This window comes from Lynx rufus, unplaced genomic scaffold, assembly GCF_022079265.1.
Source record: "Lynx rufus isolate CCGP_SWC_20201006 ecotype Redwood Valley unplaced genomic scaffold, mLynRuf1.p SCAF_11, whole genome shotgun sequence".
Taxonomy (NCBI): Eukaryota; Metazoa; Chordata; class Mammalia; order Carnivora; family Felidae; genus Lynx; species Lynx rufus.
The window spans coordinates 53,288,504-53,310,869 of NW_025814825.1; the positions used below are offsets into that span (position 1 = coordinate 53,288,504).

At 37.0% G+C, this 22,366-nt stretch overlaps 1 protein-coding gene across 2 annotated transcripts in view; it reads left to right on the forward strand.

Annotated features, from left to right (window-relative positions):
- Nucleotides 1-22,366, forward strand: part of ATRNL1 (attractin like 1) — a 779,266-nt gene that overhangs the window by 30,001 nt on the left and 726,899 nt on the right. For both annotated transcript variants that reach the window (XM_047073493.1, XM_047073492.1), the window contains exons 2-5: nucleotides 865-948; nucleotides 2,618-2,731; nucleotides 9,052-9,180; nucleotides 10,820-11,028. In XM_047073493.1, coding sequence (XP_046929449.1) covers nucleotides 865-948; nucleotides 2,618-2,731; nucleotides 9,052-9,180; nucleotides 10,820-11,028 — 536 coding nt within the window. The remainder of the gene's footprint in view (nucleotides 1-864; nucleotides 949-2,617; nucleotides 2,732-9,051; nucleotides 9,181-10,819; nucleotides 11,029-22,366) is intronic.

Sequence of the window (22,366 nt, forward strand, 5' to 3'; positions counted from 1 at the left end):
TAAACAGAAGATAGTTACATCAGCAGTCCTGGTACGTGGGAAACAAATTCAGTGACAGATGGTAGCTATTCTTATGGTGAACATAGCACAGTGTATAGACTTTTTAAATCACTGATTTGTACACCTGAAACTAGTATAATATTGTGTGTTTACTTAGATTAGAATAGGTAAATAAATAAGTAACTTACTACTTGAGAATGAGTGAGAACTACAAAAACAAAAGCCAAAAGCAAATACAGCTAACAGTGGGACTCTGAAGCTGGTGTGTATAAAACACAATTGCTCTGGTTCATTGAACTGCATCTTTTAAAGTGTGTTTGACCTTCCAAGGTCTTTTGCCTCCACCTTATTTGTGTACAGATGCAATTTAACTTCATCTATTTTGCATCCAGATTAAACCCATCAGCACAATATTCAGTCTTGCAGCGTGTGTGTTTTTTAAAAAATATTTATTTTGGAGAGAGAGAATCTGAGTGGGGTGGGGCAGAGAGGGGGACAGAGGATCTGAAGCGGGCTCTGCGCTGACAGCAGAGAGGCTCATGTGGGGCTTGAACTCACAAACCGTGAGATCATGACCTGAGCTGAAGTTGGACATTTAAGTGACAAGCCACCCAGGCTCAGGTGTGTTTTTACCGTGTAAAATAAAACCAAGTATGTCACGGTTTAAAGAAATACAAAATAAATTCTTTCAAGATGTAGAGAGATGTATGGCAATTTGGAAATTTTCCTAATTTGTAAATATTTTTTCCCTGTTAGAAAATGCTACATCCTGTTTCTTTGATTTGATGTCTTTTTAATTTTCTTATGCTACTATATGTCTTAAAGTTACTTTAAGGTACTTGTTTTCATGATTTTGTTTTCTAGGTTAACCGAACCTTCTGGATATTTAACAGATGGTCCAATTAACTATAAATATAAAACTAAATGTACATGGCTAATTGAAGGCTAGTAAGTATATAATTTGAATTAATTTATTTTATTCTTAAATGATAAAGAAGGTGATCATATAAATGTTAAAGCATTATCTTATAATGTAATTTTGTAGTTCTATAGTTCATGCGATTGCTTATAGTTTATTCAGTCATTATTCATGATATTTTTAAATGAGATTTACAACTTTTAGATATCACATTTAATATGAATTATAGTACCCCTTTACTTGTGATAGTAGTTTGTTACATATATTTTATTTTTGAGTTATGTTAGTGTGGCAGTAAATTGAGTAGGCATTTTGGCTTGCTTTAAACATCTTACGGAGTTTGAAGATGCCATAGAAAGTATAAAAATATTCCATGCTGAATTATGCCATTGGTTCATACTAGTCAGCATTTTAGTTATAAAATAGTTATATATATGTTTTAAATAGAAGATAAAAAAAAGAACATTTTGTAGGAGAGAGTTAATTATCCTTTTACAGTATTTTTCAGTAATTGGGCTTGAGATTGAATTGATCTATTTAAACATACTGTAAACAGATCATAAATGAATTGATAGAAGTTATTTTTGAACCATTTTATGATTTAGAAAATGGTTTTTTGGGGGGAGGGTTACTTAGAAAGTTTTTAGAACTTAAAAGTTATTCTCTGTGCATCTGTGCTCTCATTTTGTTTGTGTTTTACTTGTTTGTTTTTTGTTTTTTAAGTAAGCCCAGTGTTGGGCTTGAACTCATTACCCCACACTCAAGGGTCACATGCTGTACTAACTGAGCCAGACAGGCGCCCCCCCCCGCCCTTCTCTTTTCATTTTGTTCATTTGTTAATAGTGTATCAAGACCTTTTGATTAAAATTTCAAGACCATATTGGTTGGGGCCTTTAGTTAATAAGGACTGTGTAGAAATGAGTTGCTACTTTTTGAGTGTTGAATTTTAGAAATCAACTTTATTTAACTGTAATTTGCATACAATAAAATGTATATTAAGTGTACAGTTCAATAAAGTTTCAATAATGTAATCTATGTAATGTCCACTTTTTTAAAAAAAAAATTTTTTTTCAACGCTTTTTATTTATTTTTGGGACAGAGAGAGACAGAGCATGAACGGGGGAGGGGCAGAGAGAGAGGGAGACACAGAATCCAAAGCAGGCTCCAGGCTCCGAGCCATCAGCCCAGAGCCTGACGTGGGGCTCAAACTCACGGACTGCGAGATCGTGACCTGGCTGAAGTCGGATGCTTAACTGACTGCGCCACCCAGGCGCCCCTGTAATGTCCACTTTAATCAAGACATAGAACATTTACTGCTGACTAAATTTTCAGAAAATGGTGATTTATATATACAGCCTATTACTAGATTTTGAAGTTGTATGTCATTTTTGCTATTTATTTATTTATTTATTTATTTATTCATAATCTCTACACCCCACATGGGGCTCAAACTCATGACCCTGAGATCAAGAGTCACATGCTTGTGACTCAGAATTTGACTGAGCCAGCCAGGTGGCCCTCATTTTTACAATTTAGATATGACTCTTTATCAGTCTTTTTTGACACTGGTGACTTAAGAATGCATAGAAAATTTTCTGTAAATAGGTTTTCTTATACAGTATTCTGTTAAAAATTTTTTTGGACTGTGCTTTGAATATTGCATATTAATTTAAACATATTTTAATAATTTTTTTTCAGTCCAAATGCAGTGTTAAGATTAAGATTCAATCATTTTGCAACAGAATGTAGCTGGGATCATATGTATGTTTACGATGGAGATTCAATATATGCACCTTTGATAGCTGTTCTTAGGTGAGTAATTCTGTTTAATTGATGAGCCTATAGTTGTAGAAAAGTAACTAAAATTTTTGAATTTTAAATATACCGCTCTGTGCTTTTTTTTTTTTTAAATTTTTTTTTTTCCACGTTTATTTATTTTTGGGACAGAGAGAGACAGAGCATGAACGGGGGAGGGGCAGAGAGAGAGGGAGACACAGAATCGGAAACAGGCTCCAGGCTCTGAGCCATCAGCCCAGAGCCCGACGCGGGGCTCGAACTCACGGACCGTGAGATCGTGACCTGGCTGAAGTCGGACGCTTAACCGACTGCGCCACCCAGGCGCCCCTACCGCTCTGTGCTTTAAAAAGTCCAGCAGAGATATTGATTGCTAACTTTCAAAGGTGATTATAATACAATGTTGCATACTGTGTCAACTTAGATGTATATAACAGTATAAATGCTGATTTAGGAAAGGTCAATAAGTACTCTCAGAAATTCTTGTTAAGTATCCTTTATTCTCCTACATATAGTTTATTCTTTTAAAGCAGTTTGAATATGTTTTCAGAACTACCTGTTGTAGAGATTAATGTGAGTTCTAGTTAACAAAGAAATAATAGACAAATGTATATATTTTTTATAGTTGTCTATTATAGTGAAATGAGAAATTTTCAATTCTGTACAGAAGGTCAAATTATACTTTATGGAACGTTTTAATAAAGAGTGTGTTTCTTTCATTTCTCAAAATTTGGGAATTAAAAAAAAATTTTTTTTTAATGTTTATTTTTGAGACAGAGAGAGACAGAGCATAAACAGGGGAGGGTCAGAGAGAGAGGGGGACACAGAATCTGAAACAGGCTCCAGGCTCTGAGCTGTCAGCACAGAGCCCGACGTGGGGCTCGAACCCACGGACCGTGAGATCATGACCTGAGCTGCAGTCGGACGCTTAACCAACTGAGCCACCCAGGAGCCCCAAAATTTGGGAATTTTGATTGTTCCAAAATATTTATTGTTAGGTAGTCAGACTTAATTTTAAAGTTACAGCATTTTCAATATCAATTTAAAAGTCTTTTCTATGTATGTATGTACGAATTATTCTAAAATGTTTTATGAATAGGAGAAAATATATTAGGCACAGGAAAAATTACGATCATGTAATGTTGCTTTTGTGTGTAATTTAACTAAAATGATTGTTGACCACAATTGCTGATTACGTTATTCCTTGTATTGGTTATTTCCATAGTATTGCTTACACGATCTGTCATTTGAAAAATTTTAAATAAATTATACAAGCTTATTGTTCCCTTCAAATTTTTAAAAATTTTATTTTTACTATTTATGTTGCAAATATTCTGTTTACTAGGAATGCGAACTATTATTTTTTGCATAGACATGTAAGGACTTGTATTTCTTTTTTTTTTTTTTTTTTAAACGTTTATTTATTTTTGGGACAGAGAGAGACGGAGCATGAACGGGGGAGGGGCAGAGAGAGAGGGAGACACAGAATCGGAAACAGGCTCCAGGCTCTGAGCCATCAGCCCAGAGCCTGACGCGGGGCTCGAACTCACGGACCCGAGATCGTGACCTGGCTGAAGTCGGACGTTTAACCGACTGCGCCACCCAGGCGCCCCGGGACTTGTATTTCTGAGTGAATATTTCACAGTGACGCTTTAGGGTCTTAGATACAGTCTGTAATACTGCTTTTGCTCTAAACGCTTTCAGAATTTAATTTTTCAGTTGTTTGAAAGTTATTTAAAGGGTTTCCATAAGTAGCCCTTTCGTCCAAGGACAATACATAGAAAATGGAGTTCAGAGAAGGAGATACCATATGTTTTCACTCATATGTGGATCTTGAGAAACTTAACAGAAGACCATGGGGGAAGGGAAGGGGGAAAAAAACGTTACAAACAGAGAAGGAGAGAGGCAAACCATAAGAAACTCTTAAATACTGAGAACAAACCGAGGGTTGATGGGGGCTGGGGGAGAGGGGAAAGTGGGTATTGAGGAGGGCACTTGTTGGGATGAGCACTGCGTATTGAATGGAAGCCAATTTGACCATAAATTATATTTAGAAAAAAAAACAAAACAACCATTCATTTGATACACAGTTTCTCCAATAAAGAGAAAGAGATACATAAAAAAAGAAAATGGAGTAGTCATGTGTTTAATTCTATTGTAGGATAATTTATTGTAACAATTAGATAAGATTCTGGGTTAATACATTAATTTTTATCAATTTAGGTTTTAGTCAGCTATCATTATTTTTATGTCGTTGTAGACTGACCATCATTTAGATGTGTGCCTTTCCGTTTCTTTTCCTAGTAGTTATAATGACTTTGCATTAATTGACAGTGATCCGTTAACACTCTTACCAATGTTTTTTTGATACTAAAGGAAACTTTTGTAAGCTAATTAGCAGGTTGGGATTTACTCTATGACTTTGAAGATGGAGCCATTGACTTTTCATTGGCAAGTGTTCCTATTGGCTATCTTGAAGGAGATTGAAAGATGTTGCAAGATGTTTATTGAGTATCCACTTGATGCTAATCAATGTCCTAGGCAGTTTAAATGTCATCAAATTCTCACAAGGATCTGTGGAAGAGGTACTAATATCCCCATTTTATAGTTGAGAAAATTGAGACTCAGAGAAGTTGTTTTACTTCTAATAGATGGTGGAGCCAGGATTAGAACATGACCATCTCCTGACCTAAAAGCCTGTAACACAGAGTCTAAGTGTTTGAATTATTCTAATTTTATAAGTATATATTATTCAATAAATATTTGATAACTTAATTCCAGAGACTATCATAAGCCTGGAGGATATAGTAAGGATTAAGATTAGGCTATTGCAGTGACTTCACATACCAGGTACCTGGAGTTGGGCCAGACTTCATAGATTGAGTGCATAGCCCTTCATAAAACTGTCCTTAGTTGAGATACCAGCTGCAGGTTCAGAGGTCCCCAGGTCATGCACACTTCTGACCAGCTGGCTACAGACTTAAGGGTGCCCATCACTTCTTCAGGTTCAATAATTCAGTAGAATGACTCACAGAACTCGGGAAAACACTGTATCTATTATAGTTTTATGATAAAGGATAAAAATCAGGACCAGCCAAATGAAGAGATGTACAGAATGAGGTCTGAGAGGATCATAAACACAACTTTGTCTTTGGGATATGTTCCCTTCCCATCACTATCCAGGAAGATCACCTGAGCTACAGGTATCCAGAGTTTTTGTTGGGGTTTCATTATGCAGGCATGATTGATTGAATCATTGGCCACAGGGTCGAACTGTGTCTCTAGTCCCCCTCCTCTCTCTGGAAGTTTGATTTATTGTGGCTCAAGGCCCCAACACTTTAATTGCATGGTTAGTCTTTATGGTGTGGCCAGCTCCCATCCTGAGTCACTCATTAGCATAAATGAGCAGAGTTCCCCATGAATAACAGAACTGCTCCTATCACTTGGGAAATTCCAAGGATTTGGAGGCTACATCAGTACACAGCAGTTAGGCACTGGTGGTGGCATGCACACAGATTTTTGTTTTTTTTTTTTTTACCGACACAAAGAGCATTATAATCAGGTTATGAAAAGAGTGCTGTATGATTTTAGAAGAAGTAACTAATTCTTCATGGTGAATTTCATCTTGAGTACAAGAATGGTAGGCAAAGTATGGGGGTATGATAGGACGTTCTTGGTAGAGAAAAACATGTACCAAGGCATAGACTTATTAAAGAGCATTGTATCTTGGGCTAATATAAGTAGTTATGAGTAATTTGATCATAGGAAATGAGAAGGGATTGGTAGGAGCCAGATTACCCAATGAACAGTAATTGGTACATCTACTGAATGCTTATCATGTGCCAGGCAGTATGCAAGAGTTCTTTGTATATATTTACTCATTTAATCCTCATAATAACCCTTTAGTTAGGGATTATTATTGCCATGGAGTTTATAAGTTCTCCATTTATAAATGCGGAATTGAGGCACAAAGAGATTCACTGAGTGCCTCAAAGTTGCCTGGCTAGTAAGTAATATAGTCAGAATATAAACTCAGGTTTTATAATCCCTTAATCACTGTAGTGCTTTTTTGTATACCACACTAAGGAAACTGCACTTTATTCTATAGGCAAGACTTTTTAGAATGCGGAGAGTGGATTGTAATAGAGAAGTGTTATTTTTTATTGTGCACTGGATGTCATGTTTGTAAAATCATATGTAGTAATAATTTGGGGCCTAGAAAGATAATATATTCCTGTAGAGTGTGTATGGGAACACTGGCAGGCCCTGGAGGGCCTATCTTTTACTAGTTCACTTTTACTCATAGTCTTTGGGGCCCCAGGTCAGAGCGAGGACCCTGGGTTCCACTTTTTGTTTTCTTATTTGTCTAAAGCAACCCAGTTTTTTAGCCATTCAAACCTCATCTCTGACTTTGAAATCAGCAAATGCCCTTAAGGAGAAATGGCCCCGATAACTGGGCTCACCATCTTCTTAGTTCTCCAGTACCTTCAAACATATTTTTGTTTGTATGTTGTCATTTTTCTAGATGACTTCAGTGAGAGGGTTAGTTGGTCCAGATTGGTTGATGTGTCATGCACGATGTGGAAACCCTCTTTTTTACAGTTTATTTTTTAATTTTTTTTTTCAACGTTTATTTATTTTTGGGACAGAGAGAGACAGAGCATGAACGGGCGAGGGGCAGAGAGAGAGGGAGACACAGAATTGGAAACAGACTCCAGGCTCTGAGCCATCAGCCCAGAGCCCGACGCGGGGCTCAAACTCACGGACCGCGAGATCGTGACCTGGCTGAAGTCGGACGCTTAACCGACTGCGCCACCCAGGCGCCCCTACAGTTTATTTTTAAAAATAAAGACTTGATATAAAGTACTTTTATTCTTTAAATAATTCTTTTTTTAAAACGGCACTTATAAATAACCAACCAAGTAAACAATTCTGTTCCTTGTTTCAGAGAGATTAATTATATCTGTTAATATTATTTCTAGTAATGTACTCACTTTGATGTAATCTCACTATATTGAAAAATATATGTAAGACTGGTATTACAGAATTTGAAATCTTTTGACAGTCTTTTATTTTTTCTTATTAAAAAAAATTTTTTTTTAACGTTTATTTATTTTTGAGACAGAGAGAGACAGAGCATGAACGGGGGAGGGTCAGAGAGAGGGAGACACAGAATCTGAAACAGGCACCAGGCTCTGAGCTGTCAGCACAGAGCCCGACGTGGGGCTCGAACTCACAGACCGTGAGATCATGACCTGAGCCGAAGTTGGACACTTAACCGACTGAGCCACCCAGGCGCCCCTTGACAGTCTTTTAAAAAGGTTTTGTTTCTTCATAAACATTAGTTAGTAGATGCAGTAATAATTAGAAAAGCATTAAGATTTGATTACTTTTTGTTTGCTTGGAGAGTATATAAAATAAATTATTTCACTATTCTATATCACTTTGCTCTGTCAAATATGATTTGAATGAGTAGTTCAGGTCCTGGGTGATGCCTACACATAAATTTAACAGTGCCTAAAAGGAATGGGCTTTTTCGATTAGTGTCACTTGTTGTTAGTAGCTTCTTTTCTCATATTGCATGTTTTCACAGATTTAAGAGGGTAGCATGGTGTAAGGAAATGAAGATATGTAATTTTTCCTCTTCCACGAGGAGATTTAAAAAGGGAAAAGTACCAATTACTACCTGGTTACTAACTCAGAACTGTTACACATTTATATCTGCTGCACCACCCCCCTCCCCTGCCCCCACTGTTTTCTTTTGTGTGCATATGAGCTTAAGTGTCTTTTGGAATATTAATATAATTTGATAAGTATGCAAATTTTGAAAAAATATAAATAGTGTGTATTTTTAGATGGCCTAAAATACCTAGGTTAGTATACTGGAAGTATACAAGTTTAATGAGAATGTCATTGTAATCACTTAGCTAGTGTGGAGTGTTCCTTCTGGCTTCATCAGAATTTGCAACCAGAGGGAAAAAGCAGAGGCGAATTAAGTGAAGGTTTATACATGAGTTAAGAGACCACCCTCTAGTACTGTAACAGTTGGATGGACAGCAGGATAAAAGGGAGAAATGGGCCATTGCCGTCCAAATGGTGTGAAGGAAGAAAAGGAGTATGATGGTATGAAAGCAATGTTCATTCACTGGCAGCAGTAGGAGGGCTAAATGGGTGAAAAATAGATAGCATCTTGTTTTCAACTTAACCCTTCTTCTAGTTGCTGTTATCCTGTTATAGATATTTAGTGGTGATAACAAGAATATTTTTGAGTAAGTTTTATGTGGTTAGTAGCCCTATGTATATTAATATATACAGCGTTCAATTTTGCTCTCTTACAGTGGTTTGATAGTCCCTGAAATCAGGGGAAATGAAACTGTGCCTGAAGTCGTTACAACATCTGGCTATGCACTGTTACATTTTTTTAGTGATGCTGCATATAATCTAACTGGTTTCAACATTTTTTATTCGTAAGTATTTGTTAAAAAATTTCATATCATAATGGTTGTTATAATTCAACTTCCAAGAATTTATTGTGTTTATATGAATTTATTATGTCTTCTATATGAGGAGCAGGCTAGTATGTTAAATTTCAGAATTGCGAGATCTCTTCCTAAGTGACATAAAATCTTAATATGCCTCAAAGTACTGTCTAAGTTCATATTAGGATAATTTCTGAGTCTCAGGACATTACAGTGGTAAGTTTGGTTGACAGTTATTTATGAAATTTAAAATTGTTGGTAAATGATTAAGTAAATAACTACAAACAAGTGTAACTTTACTTGTAGCAGTAGGTGTGTGGGATTAGAGGGAGTCTTCATCCATGTCTGTGCTTGAAGGAATTTTACTGCTGATTCGAAGATGGGTTTGTAAACTAAGTTTGTGTAGCCCTTCTGCTTTCCAGGGCTGTACTGGATACTTTATGTACATTATGTTTTTTGATTCTCTTTACAACAATTCCGCGAAATGGGTATTTTCCCCATTTTATGTGTGAGGAAATTGAGGCTTAAGATAAGGTAAGTGGATAATACCACTGTCTCGTCATTTAAATAGAAAAGTAATATGTATTAAGAATCTATTATGTGACTGACACTTTATAAGTTTTTACATCTGGAAGTCCCAGGGGTGAAGTGAAGCAGCCAGAGATGCTTCCAGATGCTTTCACAGGAATGGCCATAGGGGAACTTCATAGACTTTTTAACCCATTTTCTTCAGGAATGGAGAATATAGCCAGAGAATTTTATCATGAATAAGATACTCTAAATGTCTTCAGAATGTTAAAATTTAAAATCAGCAAGTTGTTGCAGGATTCATTTGTCTCAAGTATGTATGCAAGGAAGAATAAATATAGAGTAGGATATAATTGGTTAAAGGGCTTGAAAATAAAATTTTATTAACATCCTTTTTTTTATGACAGTGTATAGGTGATAGCATGCTATTTAAATATTATATAACCAGGTTATATCTTGGCTTTTCATGTAGTTTCAGGTATTCCTGAATTTAATTTTTTCTGTAAAATTGTATATTCAAAACATTTCAGTACTTCATAAAACATTGCGCTTGGAACTGTATAGATTCTGCAAATGTTGAGTATGTGGTCCTTGGAAGTTTGGAGTCTTAGTAGCAAAGTAAACTCATTGAATTAATTAATGCAAATTGCAAATAAATATTTAAATTTTCAAAAAATGTTTATTATTTATTTTTTGAGAGAGAGAGAGAGAGTGAGAGTGAGTGCATGCTAGCAGGGAGGGGCAGAGAGAGGGGGAGGCACAGAATCCGAAGCAGGCTTCAGGCTCTGAGAGCTGTCAGCACAGAGGCTGATGGAGGGCTTGAACTCATGAACTGTGAGATCATGACCTGAGCTGGTCGGATGCTTAACCGACTGAGCCACTCAGGCGCCCCAATTGCAAAGAAATATGAACTGAATTGCATTAAGGACAAAAGGGTACAGAGTAAAGAACTGAAGTCACATGGTGAAATTGTGTTCAATAGAGCATTAAAGAGAGTAATAGAGCATAATTGCATTAAATGGAAAAAGTTTACAGAGTATCAACCAAAATTATATTTAAATTACCTTGAATTTGAATATATATGAATTATATTTTACAGAATCAATTCTTGTCCTAACAATTGCTCTGGTCACGGGAAGTGTACCACTAGTGTCTCTGTTCCGAGTCAAGTGTACTGTGAATGTGACAAATACTGGAAGGGTGAAGCCTGTGACATTCCTTACTGTAAAGCCAACTGCGGCAGTCCGGATCATGGTTACTGTGACCTAACAGGAGAAAAGCTGTGTGTCTGCAATGATAGCTGGCAAGGTAAGCATGTGTGGTGTGACGGCTTTTGAAACATTGACTCACGTATCTATCTAATAAGGTGAAAAGAGATTTTACATTTGTTTGTTTTGCTGTAGTTGGCACATCCAGATCTCACGTATTTATTTTTAGAATTCTCACATGAGCGATCAACTTCTTAGTGAGTTTGTTTCTTCACAAGTAGCATTGGTAAAGATTTTGTCTACACCCTGTTTTGAGAATCAAATGAAGTTATACATGGCGAGCTTTTTAAATTGTGGGTGTGTGATCAGTACCATCTTCCGTAATTTTTTGTTGAATCCGGAAAGATTTGGTGACCTGACTGCATATAATGTGTGGGCATTCAAATTTGACTTCTGATGGGTAAACACAGTGTACTGCAAACCTGTGCATCTTGCCTGGTATTACGGCTTAACTTATTTCTTAGGAAAGACTGACCTCTTGTGGCTGTTTTTCTAAAAGAACGATATTTTTAAAAAGTGTTTAAAAGAAGATGAAGGGTTTCAACTGCTTATTGTAAAAGTAAGATTCCTGGGGAAGAATTTCTAAGTAGTTTTTATAAATAGCTATGATTAAATACTAATTTTAGACTACATTGAAGTGTTTTAGCTTACTTAAATATTGGGGTATAAAATCATAAATTTTGTCATTGTGAAATTAAAAGAAGAGATACGTCCAGTTATCCATACATTGACCTGTCCAGAGCTTACTTTGTACTAATTGTATTTACTTTGTTCCAGCATATTAATCCTGTTGATTGAGATAACTTTGACTCAAATAAATAATCCAGTCACGGGATCATGTGTTGTTACAGCCTGGTGTAGCAGCAATTCCTGTCAGATCTAAGTGAAAAGCCGAAGAGAACGTGCTCCTTATATAGTTGTATTCATCAGTATTTAGATGAATTTTTCAAAAAATGTTACTGAGTATTCTGAGTCCTCATTTAGAGGAATTCTTATTAAATCATGCCCATCTTAAACCTATGTTATCTCATTAAAAAAATTACTCTGGCACAAAATACCAGTGATTTCTTATTGAATCGAATTTGATTATTGTGACAGATACAGATTTCTCTCTGTCCTGTAATCATGGAGCATGTACTTTATTAAATGGCTCTTTTAATAATCTGTGATCTTTCTTGTCCTAAAAATGGTCTTGGTACACCATTTTTTAAAAATTTTAATCTTGAAAGTAAAATAATGTACATTTCTGTGGAGAGAATGGTACATCAGAAATTATTTAAATTAAGGCCTGAGAAATCTAGAATAAGAATAGCTTAGACACATAGGATTTGTCACAGTGACCTTCAACTGCTGTCAGTCTCCATCTCCTTTCAACAGTTTTGAAAGGAAGAGAGGAATGCATTTGTGCACTATTCTCTGTGAACATCTCTGTCCTTTTTTTATTCTTTACTTTTTTTTTTATCAGTCCTTTAAAATGCTTTGTTTTCTGGGGGTGTGTAATATCTGGTTCAAATGTTATCTTTTACTTTTCTGGCTTTTGTTGGCATTTCGCATATTATTATTCTTGTCAGTAGTGCCTCAAGTCAAAAAACATCCCTGCCTCTTAACATATGTCTGTGAGCAAATGAAATGGGGTAGCACATACTGGGCATTTTCACTTTTAAAGCAAAGTTATAATATGAATAGCGTATGTGTGTATATACACATACACACATATGTTTTTATATGTGCCTTTTTTTATAATTATAAAATGTGCAGAAATCAGATACATTTTTATACCACTGTCCTTAATAGTTAGTGAATCAATCTCTGAACTGATGTGAATGTTTTGAGGGTAGAGTGCTTAGTGAAAGTGATACTGTGCTTTTTTTCTTTTTTTTTCTAAATTTTTTAAATGTTTATTTTTGAGACAGAGACAGAGCATGAGTGGGGGAGCAAAGAGAGTAGGAGACACAGAATCCAAAGCAGGCCCCAGGCTACAGCCTGTCAGCACAGAGCCCGACGCAGGGCTCGAACTCACAAACTATGAGATCATGACCTGAGCCGAAGTCAGACGCCCAACCAACTGAGCCACCCAACCGCCCCGATATTGGCCTTTTTTCCAGACAGATGATGTGCAGATTGGTTCCTTTGAGTTTCAGACCTGATCCTTGATTCTGTATTTAAGGAAGCATAGCTTAAAGTATCTGCGATTAATACCAGAAACTGTGTGGGGAAAAGTATTGTTTCTATTTCAGATATATAGAAAGGGGAGGAATCGTTGAGGAGAAAATGAGAGAGAGAGAGAGATTTGTTTCTAGGACATCTGGGTAATGATCAAAGAATGTGAAATTTAAAAATGAGAGCTGAGGAGGCAATCCATGAGATTCAAACTCTGGCAGTTTTTTTGTAATTTGTAGTTGGAATTCTTTGGGTTAAAAATAACAGATTATTGCTACCCCCATTTTATCCTTTTATGTTGGTTAATTTTACTTTCGGTTCTGTGCTAGTATACAAAAAAAAAAAAATGTTGGTTTAGAAACAGATTTTATAAAGAGGAAAAATGCAGAGGGAAAGCCCAGCGTATGTCAAGTCTTTGATTCCCTTCCTAACATTTCTTTAGTGCTTATCCCACTTGGTCTTCATGGCTCCTTATTTTTTAACTTAGTTTTTTATGTGCACCTCCTAAGGCTTTTCTGCTGAGCTGTCACCATACTTTTCCTTCCCTTAACTTTCTCTTCTTTCTTTCTTAATCATCTGCTATAATCTTTTTACTTTTTGAGGAATTTTTCCAAATAGAGTCTTTTTTTTTAAATTTTTTAACATATTTATTTATTATTGAGAGACAGAGTGACACAGAGTGTGAGCAGGGGATGGGTAGAGAGAGGGGGAGACACAGAATCTGAAGCAGGCTCCAGGCTCTGAGCTGTCAGCACAGAGCCCGACACAGGGCTCGAACTCATGAACTGTGAGATCATGACCTGAGCTGAAGTTGGTCGCCTAACCAACTGAGCCACCCAGGTGCCCCTACACAGAGTCTGTTTTAACAGTAGATGGCGCTGTCAGTGTCAACTGTCCCCCCCCCCCCCCCCGTCCCCTTTTCTGTAGAAGGCACTTCTAAAAACCAAAAGCTCAAATAATGAAGAATATAGAAAATGCTAGGTAGCATGTTGAAGAGCACACAAGTTTGTGGTGTATTGCATAATTTTGTCATAATATATGGTTGTCAAAGGTGATATGTACATATTAAATAGATTACTTAAGGGGTAGGGGCCTCTGAGGGCTCACCTGCTTTTGTGACGATTTTCACTTAATAAAATAAAATGTATGTTTAAGTCTTACTAAGTCACAGTAGAGGAAAAGGCAACTTTAAAAAGCAGTTTTCTTTTAAGATGGTTTCCAAACATTGGGACAAATGAGGAATTTTTAAAAGACATCAAAATCATGATACAACAAATTGAGTGTATGTTCATATGTAGAGAATGCAGTAGAACGTTAATTTTCAAGGTAGTCTCCAAGGTGTGGTGTTCCTGACCCCCCCCTCCCCCCAGTCCATCAACTCCCTCATTAGAGTGGCTCCAGATTTCTCTCTTTTCCATAAATTAAACAAAATCTGGATCACTGGAAGTCTTTGATTGTAAGCAGAAACAGTTCTGGCTTACTCCAGCAGAAAAGGCAGTTACTGGAAAGTTATGGCAGAGACCATGTCTCCCAGAATTCATTCTTCCATTCTTTTTAGTAATGGGATTCACCAAGTTTTTAGCTCAGCCCATGGTCTTTCAGCTACCACATTTCTCAGCCTTCCTTGCAGCTAGTATGGCTGTTGTACTAAGTTCAGGTCAGTAGGACGGAAGTGGAAGTGTGTGTGGAACTTTTAGATTTTGAGGTCTTTTCAAACGGTGGTAGGTGGCAATGAGTTTAGTAACCAGTATTACTTGCCCATTTGCCTCTGGAGTATTTCGTGAGGGAGAAATTAACTTTCAGCTTATTTTATTTTATTTATTTATTTATTTATTTATTTATTTTTTTAATTTTTTTTTTTCAACGTTTATTTATTTTTGGGACAGAGAGAGACAGAGCATGAACGGGGGAGGGGCAGAGAGAGAGGGAGACACAGAATCGGAAACAGGCTCCAGGCTCTGAGCCATCAGCCCAGAGCCTGACGCGGGGCTCGAACTCACGACCGCGAGATCGTGACCTGGCTGAAGTCGGACGCCCAACCGACTGCGCCACCCAGGCGCCCCTATTTTATTTTTTTAATTTCTTTTCATGTTTATTTTTGAGAGACAGAGAGACAGATAGACAGAGCGTGAGCAGGGAAGGGTCAGAGAGAAAGGGAGATACAGAATCTGAAGCAGACTCCAGGCTCTGAGCTGTCAGCACAGAGCCCGATGCAGGGCCTGAACCCACAAACCGTGAGATCATGACCTGAGCCGAAGGTGGATGCTTAACTGAACGAGTCACCCAGGTGCCCGTAACTTTCAGCTTATTTAAGCAACTTATTTTTGGTTTTCCTATTCTGTGCCCTAACTAATACAGATGGATACTGAATAGGTCTGAAAAAGGATGAAAGGCTAGAAAAACCTTGGTTGGAAAGAGGTAGGTACAGCAGAAGACTAGGTGGGTAGGTTCACAGCTACCTGAAAGTTGAAGCCGCAGGAAAGTTTAAGATATTCCTGTCGCTCCACTGGACCCTGGGATACCACCACTGGCATACTTACTGTGGACACTACGTGCTTCAGGCATGGATAGAAAGAATTCTAAATTGTTCTCACATCTTTGTATCACTTGTGAAGATTTCAAGTCCTGTTTATTGGCATCTGTTTGGCTAATGCTGGGTCTTACTCATACCTTGGCTACCTGGAGATACATAAATAGAGAATTTAACTTTTCTGATTTGTGTAGTGTGAAGGGATCCTGTGTCTGAACAAAATTCACACAATGAAACATTTCCCCAAACAGGAAGGGGGGGGGGGCTGAAATGATTGGAGTCTCTCAAACAAATAAAAAGTCGAAGTAAAATGTTTTTAAGTGTAGATTGTTGCCATAAGTGACAAGGAGTGTGCTAAGTTGTTCTCTTATGTGTGTTCAGAAAAGCTTTGCAACGTGGAATAGATGGTGGGAGTAGACAGGTTAAAAAGATAAACCCGCAGGCTTTAGCATCTTTTTTTCCTAATACACTACGCAAGACATTTTTCCCCCTGTTTTATAGAGATGAAAAATAGGTCACCATGTTTGTATATAAGACCATTACTTAACCATTTAAAAGTTGTTCCCAGGGTGCCTGGGTGGCTGAGTCGGTTGAGTGTTCAGCTTCGCTCAGGTCATGATCTCATGGTTTGTGAGTTTGAGCCCCACATTGGGCTCTCTGCTATCAGTAGGAGCCCGCTTCAGATCCTCTGTCCCCACCCTGCATTCTGTGTCCCTCCCTCTCCTCTGCACCCCTGCGCACTCTCTCTGAAAAATAAATAAGCATTAAAAAAAACAACTGGGGTGCTTGGATGGCTCAGTTGGTTAAGCGTCTGACTTCAGCTCAGGTCATGATCTCATAGTTCGTGAGTTCGAGCCCCGCGTCGGGCTCTGTGCTGACAGCTCAGAACCTGGAGCCTGCTTCAGATTCTGTGCCTCCCTCTCTGTTGCCTCTCAAAAATAAAAATTTTTTTTAATGTTTATTTATTTTTGAGACAGAGAGAGACAGAGCATGAACAGGGGAGGGTCAGAGAGAGGAAGACGCAGAATCTGAAACAGGCTCCAGGCTCTGAGCTGTCAGCACAGAGCCCGATGTGAGGCTCGAACTCACGGACTGCGATATCATGACCTGAGCCGAAGTCGGCTGCTTAATCGACTGAGCCACCCAGGCGCCCCTCAAAAATAAATAAACGTAAAAAAAAAAAATTAAAAAAAATTGTTCCTGTGATGTTCCTTTCCTATTCCACAATGTCCTCCTTAATCCTATTGTTCCAGCCTTTTAAATGTTTTTTGGGATATTCTTTATGTTTTCAATATTCTTTTTCAGTTCAGTTCAGACATAGTTCTAATGTAAGGATTGGAGTTTGTTGTTTTAAGCCTTTAAATTTTTGATTAAAAGATAATATCTAAATATATAAATCATGTAATTTCATAGTTTTTTATAATGCCTCTGATTCTTTATTTAAAGTCATACTCTATTTGGACTTCTTTCAGTTTCTTTCATGCTTCTTTGTCCCTTAGTATTTCAAGGCCTTTCTTATTTTAGAACTTCATGCTAGAACACCTCACCCCATTAACCTTTTAAGACCAGGTCAGATATTCCTGTTATATGTTTTCATAGAATTCTACCTTTTTAATTTATAGTATTTATCTCATTTTTGTTTGTGTGATGTTTTGATTTTCTTTCCTATTGGAGTGTAAGCTCCATGAAGTGAAAAATGATTATGTTTAGATCACCTTTGCGTGTCCCCCAGTACATATTATAGAGCTTGACATGTAGTAGGCATTCAAGTTTTTTGTTGTTGGCTGAATGAATGAATTAGAAATGTATTAGTTTGCTAGTTTAATGATATGTGGACATTCAAGTATGAATGTTTTAGAAGACTAGTACTACAATAAGTTATGTAATTTACTTGATTTATAAAAAGTAATTTTAAATATTAACAACAACTGAATTTGAGCATGTGGTTCTTGGATTCTATTTTCTGCAATCCTTTGGCTTTAGATTTTAACATTTGCCAGTGGGTGGCGGTATTGACTACCAGAACATACACTTAAACTACATGGCTTTGTTCAACTTGTAAAAATTTGATAATTTTGTTTTAGAAAAATATAAAATATTTTAAACTCATGAACATTTTATTGTGGAGTTTTTTTTTCTGGGTTAGTCATGTAACATACTAGGATATGCTCAGTTACTTTAGGATAGTATATGAGTAATATGAGAGCATAGGTTGCACCTTGAAGAAATTCACAGGATAGCTTACATTTGCCTTTACATTTAATAATAATAAACATGATCTCTCTACTTTATTTAACTTTAGTGATAGTGTACTAGATTAAATTCTTTTAGTTCATTCTTCCCAATTGCAAAATCAACAGATTCTATTTTTTGCAAGTCAATAAAAGCAAAGGTAGCACTGAGAATGTATATATAACAAGATTTATTAACTAATTCATTTATGTAACAATTTTTTTTTGAGCTTCTAAGTGCTAGGCACTATTCTATGTCTTAAGGATACATTGTGGAACAAAGAAGACAAGGATCCTTGTGGAGCTGACATTTCAAGCTAGGAGAGACAGATTACAGAGTGATCCAGAGTGGCTGCACCAGCTTGCATTCCCACCAACAATGCAAAAGAGATCCTCTTTCTCCGCATCCTCGCCAACATCTGTTGTTGCCTGAGTTGTTAATGTTAGCCATTCTGACAGGTGTCAGGTGGTATCTCATTGTGGTTTTGATTTGTATTTCCCTGATGATGAGTGATGTTGAGCATTTTTTCATGTGTCGGTTGGCCATCTGGATGTCTTCTTCAGAGAAGTGTCTACTCATGTCTTTTGCCCATTTCTTCACTGGATTATTTGTTTTTTGGGTGTTGAGTTTGATACGTTCTTTATAGATTTTGGATACTAACCCTTTATCTGATATGTTGTTTGCAAATATCTTCTCCCATTCTGTCAGTTGCCTTTTAGTTTTGCTGATTGTTTCCTTTGCTGTGCAGAAGCTTTTTATTTTGATGAGGTCCCAGTTGAGTAAGAAGTTGCTGCAGGCAAGATCAAAGAGGTTTTTGCCTGCCTGCTTTCTCCTCGAGGATTTTGATGGCTCTTGTCTTACATTTAGGTCTTTCATCCATTTTGAGTTTATTTTTGTGTGCGGTGTAAGAAAGTGGTCCAGGTTCATTCTTCTGAATGTCGCTGTCCAGTTTTCCCAGTACCACTTGCTGAAGAGACTGTCTTTATTCCATTGGATATTCTTTCCTGCTTTGTCAAAGATTAATTGGGCATATGTTTGTGGGTCCATTTCTAGGTTCTCTATTCTGTTCCACTGATCTGAGTGTCTGTTCTTGTGCCAGTACCATATTGTCTTGATGATTACAGCTTTGTAGTATAGCTTGAAGTCCGGGATTGTGATGCCTCCAGCTTTGGTTTTCTTTTTCAAGATTGCTCTGGCTGTTCGGGGTCTTTTCTGGTTCCATACAAATTTTAGGATTATTTGTTCCAGCTCTGTGAAGAATGTTGGTGTTATTTTGATAGGGGTCTCATTGAATACGTAGATTGCTTTGGGTAGTATCGACATTTTAACAATATTTGTTCTTCCTATCCAAGAGCATGGAATCTTTTTCCATTTTTTTGTGTCTTCTTCAATTTCTTTCATAAGCTTTCTATAGTTTTCAGCATGTAGATTTTTCACCTCTTTGGTTAGATTTATTCCTAGGTATTTTGTGGTTTTTGGTGCAACTGTAAATGGGATTGATTCCTTGATTTCTCTTTTTGACACTTCATTGTTGGTGTATAGGAATGCAACTGATTTCTGTGCGTTGATTTTATATCCTGCAACTTTGCTGAATTCCGGAATCAGTTCTAGCAGTTTTTTGGTGGAATCTTTTGGGTTTTCCATATAGAGTATCGTGTCATCTGCGAAGAGTGAAAGTTTGACCTCCTCCTGGCCGATTTGGATGCCTTTTATTTTTTTGTGTTGTCTGATTGCAGAGGCTAAGACTTCCAATACTGTGTAGAATAACAGTGGCGAGAGTGGATATCCCTGTCTTGTTCCTGATCTTAGGGGGAAAGCTTTCAGTTTTTCCCCATTGAGGATGATATTAGCGTTGGGTTGTTCATACATGGCTTTTATGATCTCAAGGTATGCTCCTTCTATCCCTACTTTCTTGAGGGTTTTTATCAAGAAAGGATGCTGTATTTTGTCAGATGCTTTCTCTGCATCTGTTGAGACGATCCTATCGTTCTTGTCCTTTCTTTTATTGATGTGTTCAATCACATTAATTGTTTTGCGGATATTGAACCAGCCCTGCCTCCCAGGTATAAATCCCACTTGGTCGTAGTGAATAATTTTTTTAATGTATTGTTGGATCCGGTTGGCTAATATCTTGATGAGGATTTTTGCATCCATGTTCATCAGGGAGATTGGTCTGTAGTTCTTTTTAGTGGGGTCTCTGGTTTTGGAATGGGAATTACAATTTAAAGTAGAGTGGTCAGGTTAGGCTTTACTGAGAAGGTCACATTTGAGCAAAGACTTGATAAAAATGAGGGAATTAGCTACATAGATATTTAGAAGAACATTCCAGTCAGAGGGAGTAGTCAGTACAAAGGCACTAAGTTTCTAACTTAACATGCTCATTGGGTTTGAGGACCAGCAAAAAGGCCGGTGTGCCTGGAATTGAATTACTGAGGGAGAGATCAGTCAGATATGAGCTTAGAGAAATTACAGAACAAAGGGAGATGACTTGGGGATATGGGGCTCAGGGGTTGTTGGAGTGATGGAGATATGTGAAGAACGGAGCCCGATCAGCTATGTCTTAGCGTTGAGAGGCATTGTAAGGATTTCGACTTTTACCTTAAGTGAAATGGGAAGCCAGCCACTGAAGAATTTTGAGCAGAAGATTGATATAACTTGACTTCTAATTGAGAATAGACTGGAAGCAGAGTACCAGTTAATAGGTTACTATTATAATTATAATATAGATGAGAGGTGATAGTACTGGGGGCAGGCAGTGGAGGGGATAAGAATGGCATGAGCACTGAATGTAATTTTAAAGCAGGGTTAATAAGATTTGCTGATGAATTGGATATGGGAGGGGGTAAAAGAATGAAAAGAGTCAGAGTGACTTTAAGATTTTTTTGACCGTAGAGTAAGGTGGAGTTGTCATCAACTGATATGAAGAAGATTTTAGGAGGAAAATTAGTTTGATTTTGTATGTGGAGTTTGAGGTGTCTTTTAGGCATCTATGGGAAGATGTTGAAGAGGCAGTTGGGGTTTGGGGAGGAGGTCTGTACTGTAGCTATAAATTTGGGGCTTAAAATAGTAAATTGGAAACTACTGATGATACTTAAAGCCATGAAATCAGATGAGATCACCAGGAAGATGAGTATGAAAGAGAATAGAACAGACTGAGCTATGAGTCACAACACAGTTCATGGGATATTCTGTGCTAAACATATAGGTTTCTTCCTTATAGAAGTTTACCTGATGTTGAAAAACTTACATCCACTTATGTTATTGTCTGTGACTTAGACAAGTAGAATAAACAAGTCCTGTTTTCAATGCTAGCTAATTCTGTACTAGTCATTTTCAACTGCTCAGAACCAGTCTATAAAACTTTGTTTTAGGCCTTCCACAACTCAAAATAATAAATAAGTTGGAAACTACTGTTCTTTGTTTTTTTAATTTTAATTTTTATTTATTTATTCATTTTTAAATATAACTTATTGTCAAGTTGGCTAATATACAGTGTATACAGTGTGCTCTTGGTTTTGGGGGTAGATTCCCGTGATTCATCACTTACATACAACACCCCAAGCTCATCCCAGTAAGTGCCCTTCAATGCACATCTCCCATTTTCCCCTCTCCCCCACCCTGCCCCTCACTGTTCTTTGTTAACAGGACGGTTCCTTTCTATATTATAATAGCATCATTGACCTAAATTGTGAGAACCAGATATTCTTGGAACCACAGTAATGCAATGATTACCACTCACACGATTAATTGTCCTACAAAATTAAAATATTGTCAGAACAGCTTGTAGACATTTAAAATGCCCTAAAATTCATGCCTGGCCTTTGGAGATTGGTTTTATGGGTCTAGAAAATGTTTAGAATACTTTGTGTACTGAAACAAAACCAGATTTTTCAGTGATGTTGGAAGATTGGACTCTTGCACTGTTGTTATCTTGTTTTGCCTTTTGTTGGAGAAACTTCTGATTCAGTACACATACTAAGTCATAAAGTTATTTCTGGAATGATTACAGTAAGTTACATACACCTCTCTTAAAATCTCCCTTCTCAGCATATTTTCCCTTTTCTATTAGCAATCCAATTTCTTTTTGAGAAATTGCCTTTCATTTAGTGAGAGTAGTTTTCATGGGATGATAAATCCAGATACCTGCCCATTCTATACTTGATTTTTTAGCTTCATTTTGAAATTTTCTGAATTTCTCCAGTAATTCCCATTTTCCTTAAGCTAGCCAATACTAGTTTCTTTGGCTTATAACTAAAGAAATCTAGTTGATATACTACACTAGAGATACTTTTAAAGGGCATTATATATGTTTGTATACAATATTTCTATTATTAGCTTTATTTAAAATGCCAAAAGTGGTATTTGCAATATAGTTATTGATAGAAATTTGGCTTAATCTGCATTTGATATAGTTCAAAGTTAGCAGCATTTATTTAATGTTTTTAATTGAGAACTG